This window comes from Brachyhypopomus gauderio, chromosome 5, assembly GCF_052324685.1.
Source record: "Brachyhypopomus gauderio isolate BG-103 chromosome 5, BGAUD_0.2, whole genome shotgun sequence".
NCBI classification, from domain to species: domain Eukaryota; kingdom Metazoa; phylum Chordata; class Actinopteri; order Gymnotiformes; family Hypopomidae; genus Brachyhypopomus; species Brachyhypopomus gauderio.
Window position 1 is genome coordinate 19922472 of NC_135215.1, and position 6655 is coordinate 19929126.

Sequence of the window (6655 nt, forward strand, 5' to 3'; positions counted from 1 at the left end):
TAAAATTGTATTTCTCTGCAGAATGTTTAATGAAATTTCCTGTAAATTTGATTTTCCACTTCATTTAAATCAGGTTTTACTTTAAAATTAAAGCTTTTGGTTGGCAACCATTGATGCCAGTCATTTGACCATTTTCTTTTTATGTGCTATAAGAGGATGCAGAGCACTGTTTGGACTGTGGACAAGGAGTGTGTACACTCCCGACAGCAGTTCACAGCGCTATCGAAACAAGAGCTGCAATGCAGGTTGTTTGAACAAACTTCAGTAATAGACACATTAACTTTATACACATTACCCATTGTCAAAGTTGTGAGAAGCTAACAATCTTCCTGACATCTAATAAGTCAACGTCACAAGCTGAAAGACCACTTCATATTACAGGCATCACAAGCACTGAAAAATGATCTCAGCACAACCAACACAGCAGGTGACAAGACACACAGCACAGCAACACACCATTAAACGTCTAGTTCATGATAACAGGACTTTTGTTTTTGAGGGTGCTTTTTTTTACATCAATCATTTTGCAGTGAAAACTGGGATACTGAACTCTTTATTCTGCTAATGTCATGAACTACATGAGCACAAAACAGCTTAGTGTTTTTGCCTGACCATACTTTAAGCTGTGGAAGAACAGAGTCACATGGTGATCAGATATAAGCACAGAAAAACAGTTTGGTCAATAGCCAACTGCAGAAATGTTTTATTAGATGCAGATTTGAGTTACACACACTAAATATCTGTATTAGTAAAAATCCAAAATGTAATGTAAACAGATATAAGTGAAATGTGTTTTCTTATGCAGAGCCCCGTGAGCAGGTCCAATGCCCCGTGCCTGGTCTTACACATCCTTGAGCGTGTCCTTGGCTTGAGGGTTGTCCAGCCAGTGAGGAGGCCAGGAGGCTTTAACACTGGGCCGATCCTTCAACAGCTGGTAGTACTCCATCAGCCTGGGGTAGCGCTCCTCACTCAGACTGCACAAAGCAACCACATGCTAATAAGTCAACTGTGCTGTAATGTCTATGTTGGGCCTTGTAGTATCACAAGCTTAACAGGCTGTTTGCAGACTGACTCTACAGTTATGAGACTGGTCACTACTAGTGCTGGGCAGTATACCAGTTCGCACCGAAAACCGGTGTTTATTTTTGTTATCATAAGAATTTTTCATATACTGGCCACACCGGTTTAAATAGCCTTCACGTGTCCCAAACGCAGATTGGTCATTAATTGTTTCTCAAGGGACGCTTTTTATTGTTGCGCTGCTAAGCACACATACAACAGTGCACAAATCTAGCTTGCTAAAAATGAGGGATATTCTGAACCACAAATTCTACCAAACATTGAACTAAAAATGGTGCCCCAAAGGAACTTTTGCCAAAAAAGGAGCCGTGTCTGTTGTCAGGAAGTACATATATTTTTAAAGGTCGGACGTGGACCAAACAGTCACTTACTGCAAATGCTGTTGAGCAAAAGTTGTCGCGGCTGGTGGTAGCAAGAGCAATCTGTTGCACCACCCATAAAGCTCACTTGTACTTGATGCATCGTGATGGGCGTGAGGGTCTGCGCAGCAAAAATGACGCAATTGCGGTAGATCCGCATCGTGTCACGAGCTCGTGCACCTTTGATTTTTGTAACTTCATGCATTCCACTCTTCAGCGCTGTGTTTTGCGCCAAGTTATGTTTGCAGAGTTCATACACCTTTACAAGGTGGAATTCAAGCACTTGTACGGTACTTTCAAGGTCCATTTTCAATATTTTCCATATGGTATCGTCTCCCCAGTTTTCGACCATGATTATTTTTTATTTGTTTAAATATTATGTTATTTAATTAAAGGTACAATATTTGGGACTTTTCAGTACAATACAACCATTGACAAACAGTCCTGTCTACTATATGTCTAAATACCTCTTATTAACAAACTGATGTGCAATTTATAATATTACGTGTAGCTGGTTCACATAAGTTGTATAAACCTACAGTTTTGATGCTGTCTGAAAAATGTTTTAAATAAAAAGTTTTGCATTTTTACTGCAACTGTCATACTATATGATTCATTCACTACTTTAGTGCTACCTAGGCCTGTCACAATAACAAAATTTTCAGAGCGATATATTGTCCCAGAAATTATTGCGATAAACGATAATATTGTCATTTTAAAGTGCCATTATAGAATTTTTTCTTGCTTCTGGGCTCCCCAAAGGAGCTTTAAAACAATGTGCCACAATAATAATATAGTAGCATAATAATACAATTACACCAGGTTGCAGTAATGTAATGTATTGTAATGCTCATGCATGGGGTCATATTTGAGCTTGACCACATCTGTAGTGGTAGAGTAAAATGAGGTGTCTTTAATCTCCTTCAGAACGCCATCTTTCACTTCATTATATAAGGTTGGAAGGGCAGTTTGGGAGATATAGGTTTTCTTTGGCAGTTCATACTGCTTGTCAAATCTTTGCAGCATGTTTATAAATGTTTTCTCTTCGACCGTATTTAACGGCAGCATCTCTTTGGCTACATAGCGAGTTAAGCCTGGTTTATACTTGACTGGTCCGCGTGGCGAAAATGACGTAATCGCGGTGGCACCGCGTGCGCTGTCGATTCGCGAGGTCGTGCACCTCTCAAATTTTGTAACTTCGCGCGGGCCTCGCCTCAGCGCAATGAACAAAGTCATGTGTGCAGGGTTCATACACCTTTACAAGGTGGAATTAAAGCACTTGCTTGTCACTTTAAAGGTCCACTTCAATATTTCCCAGCACGTTAAACTTAATAAAGTTAAATATTTATACATATACTCAAAATAATTCGCTTTTTATCACATTATTTAATGGTTGTTTATTTTCAACAACGTCTTTACGTTCTCTCATGTTTCGTCCTGGAATTACAACAGGCTCGTATTTGTTAACGTAATACAAGAGAACTGTTCAGTCAGACAGATATTTGTTGTGAAACGAACAAATTCCAGCACAAATTCCAGCACTGTAAAATGGGCGAGTGTGTAAAATGGAGACAAATTAAGTATTATATCGCGATCGATTCTTAGTGTTTACTTGTAACTTCCGCAGTAGCCCAACTCAAAAGTAGCCCAAAAAACCGCACCCCGTGACCCCGGAATTTTTACCCGCGGCAGGATTTTCAAAGAAGCCCAATTTGGCGTGAAAACCGCGAACCTGGTAACTCTGCTCTCTGTGTACTGCACTCATTTCCTAACCGGTAGGTGTCGCTCTCTGATCACAGATTCGTCTTCCCTTAAGGGGGGAGGGGCGAGAGAGCAGCACTGCGTGCCTTTCTGAAATCTAACGTAGTTGCGGTTTATTCTCCTGTAAACAAATTTGCACGGAAACCCAATGGCCAATTATCGACATAAGCAAAAATGATCGCGGTTAAAAAATATATCGTACGATAAGTCGATAATGTAATTATCGCGACAGGCCTAGTGCTACCATTTGAAAACTGATCATGTGGGGCCATGCAAATCTATATTACATGTAATACTTAGGTGGAGACATTTTTCTAACAGTGGATTATGAAATGCAGACATTTTCCTGGCCAGAGATTCACACACAATTTCCCACCCAGAGCGTTACACAGATCCTCACCCAAAACGTGGAAAGAAGGCGATCATAGGGAAACAGGCGACATCCGCCATGGAGAAGTTCTTCCCAGCCAGGAATGACCCTGTACCCATCTATACACACAGAGACAGAGAGTAGAGAACATGTAATCCAAGGGTTATGGCTATTTGACATTATAATATCATGGATTAAAATCAATTGATGTCCCCAATGTCTTCATCTACCCTGGCCCAGGTTTCCGTCAGCTGTCAAACAGTTTTCAAAACCTCTGCTATTCTGAGGCATAACGTTTGTGCAGAAAGGACACAGACTCTGACTGACAGATTCAAGTTAATTTATAATATTTAAAGAAAAACAAACAAATTCTTTAAAGGAAATAAATTATGTCTGCATATGAAACTGCATACTTCTGTACTAAATATTTCAACAGGAATTCCAGAATGGTTAGTGTGCGAAGTAGTTATGAGAGTAGTTTGTGCTACCATTACAATTAAGTGCAGTGTGTAGTACCCAGTTTAGGATGGACCCCTACCTTTCAATTTGATAGTCTGTTAATAATCTGATGCATCAATGGGACTAAAAAGGGAATACAGTGGTACCTCGAGATACGAGCTGCTCTACATACGAGCAATCCAAGATACGAGCACCGAGACGAGCAAAATTTCTGTTCGACATACGAGTGCACGCTCGAGATACGAGCATGAACCACTAGGTGGCAGTACAGTACTGTATTTCAATACTGTTGTAGCGACTACTCCTCGCAAAGAAACAAAGCTCGTTGGACAGATTTTTAATGAAAAAAAAAACAGATCTGAGTGAACATGCCGAAAGTTCACCCAAAAAGCCTAAAACCAACGAGTGAGTGTTTAAGCAACTTTTAAAGTTTAGGTAATGTGATGTGTGTACGTAATTTTTACAGTTTAAACATGTTCTCTGTTACGGTAATTTCTATTGTTCAGCATGTACGTACGTGTGTACCGGTGAAGTAAATCGTATTGTTTAATTATACATGTTGCGTGTGCTTTTATTAATAAAGAACATGTCTTTTTTTCCACATTTACGCTAGTTTTGTGACTTTTTTAAGGACCGGAACCAATTACAATACTTTACATTGTTAAATTGCTTCGAGAACCGAGCAGTTCGAGATACGAGCACGGGTCTGGAACGGATTAAACTCGTATCTCGAGGTACCACTGTAGAGCAATCCATCTGTGCCAGAGGTTTTGTGTGTGTGTGTGTGTGTGTGTGTGTGTGTGTGTGTGTGTGTGTGTGTGTGCACGCGTGCGATACCTTTTGCAGGTAGCCCTCCCACATTTTCAGTTCCTTGGTCAGGTTCTCCATGTGTCTCTTCAGGGCAGATTCATGTCTCTCTTCCTCAGGTGTGAACCACTCATAGAACATGGCGTCACCTAGACAACCACCAGTCACAAACAGAGGGCCGTTCATACATGTAGTCGGGCTGGTCAGACAATCATCATGTCCTGCATGGTGGTGACCACTCTCAACGAGCCGACCTGGTGTATGTGCTGGCCTCGTGCTGAGTGCAAGGGTTTCATGGGTTTCTTACGCATTGCTTGCTGCAGCGATTGAGTCTCAAACACGCGCTGCAGCACGAGCGCCTGCTCCGCGGGCGCATCCGGAATCAGCTGAGTGCCCTGTGACTTGAAACGATTCTATAGTAGCAGGAACAGAGGGAGGGACAGAGACAGACATAATAAACACACTGACTTCAATACAATCCAGAGCACTATATTTTCTACGCTTTGAACGCGTCCAACTTGTCAGTTTAGATTTTAGGCATTTCACTGCGTTTTACTTTACTCCTTACTTCCGTCTTACTTTTCTAATATTTTTTAACACCAACACTACTAACCTCGCTCAGCGTCCTTGAGCAGAATGTACACAGTTGTGTGTAGCCTGTAACATTGCGATTTGGGGGCAAAACGCTTACCTCCAAGTACATACATGCGCCAATGGACTCATTCACGACAACGTCTCCGTGTTTAAACGTAGGAAGCTAGAGAGAGAGAGAGAGAGAGAGAGAGAGAGAGAGAGAGAGAGAGAGAGAGAGAGAGAGAGAGAGAGAGAGAGAGAGAGAGAGAGAGAGAGAGAGAGAGAGAGAACGTGTAATTCAGGCAATTTCGTGTGCCACTTATCTAAACGACAACATACGAACTATAATGTAATGCAAACACAGTAGTTTGTTGTGCACGGTGAGAACCGCCCTGCCCTACCTGCCCCCGGGGATTCAGGTCCCTGACTTCTTGGGATTTGTGCTCGCCCTTCTCGAACGAGAGGAGCCTGCTATTATAACCCTGTAGATTCTTCTCTTCAAGCGCGATCATGACGCGCCAGCAGGGGGGAGAACCGGAGCCCCAGTACAGTGTAATGTCTTTAGCCATGTTGGAAGCGCAGATGACCGATACCGAACAACCGCCACCGAAACCTTGGGAAAACTCGTTTCCTCTGTTGTAACTGAAGTTTCTAGGTTACGTAAAACGGCAGCCGATGGATTGGACAACGACGAAGCACGCCCCGTCCGATGGAACGTGCGCATATTATTAAAAACAAATTTGTAGCGCCCTCTAATGGCCAATGAAGAAAATGACAACTAGTAACGAGGCGAAAAATACAATTTGTACTGCTTCTCTTCAGGTATTTAGAGTCATGATCTTCATAATCTAAAAAAAGTGATTAAAAGTGTGACCAGCCCCAAGTAGCTCAAGCAACTTATTTCATGTTGAATATAAAAGCAGAGTTATCGTTATATATCTGATGGCCTTTATTCTTAGATTTCTATATCGTCAAGTCAATTTTATTTAGGCCTTATATGGCACTTGTTACAAGACGTTGTCACAAAGCAGCTTTACGAGCACGTGGGCCAATTGTATGTGTATGCTTCAGCTTGCAGGTTCGTTATGGTTACACAGTGACAAAACCTCTAGAATCAATATGTAGACTTTGTTTGCCCAATAGTCGCATTGATCTTTTATGCGTGATAAGGGTTGTGTAGAAATTTAGCTCTGCTCCCTTTTGTAAATGAATGTTGTAGTAATAATCAAAATAAATAGAAGAAACA

The 6655-nt window shown here is 41.5% G+C and overlaps 1 protein-coding gene across 1 annotated transcript; it reads right to left on the reverse strand.

Annotated features, from left to right (window-relative positions):
- Positions 1-657: 657 nt before the first annotated feature.
- On the reverse strand, positions 658-6108 carry gstr (glutathione S-transferase rho). The gene is made up of 6 exons (XM_077006311.1): positions 5811-6108; positions 5528-5593; positions 5144-5249; positions 4867-4985; positions 3601-3689; positions 658-974 (listed from the first exon to the last, which is right to left on the reverse strand). Exons 1-6 carry the CDS (start codon positions 5976-5978, stop codon positions 842-844), a joined length of 681 nt encoding a protein of 226 aa, XP_076862426.1. The 5' UTR covers positions 5979-6108; the 3' UTR covers positions 658-841.
- Positions 6109-6655: the final 547 nt, after the last annotated feature.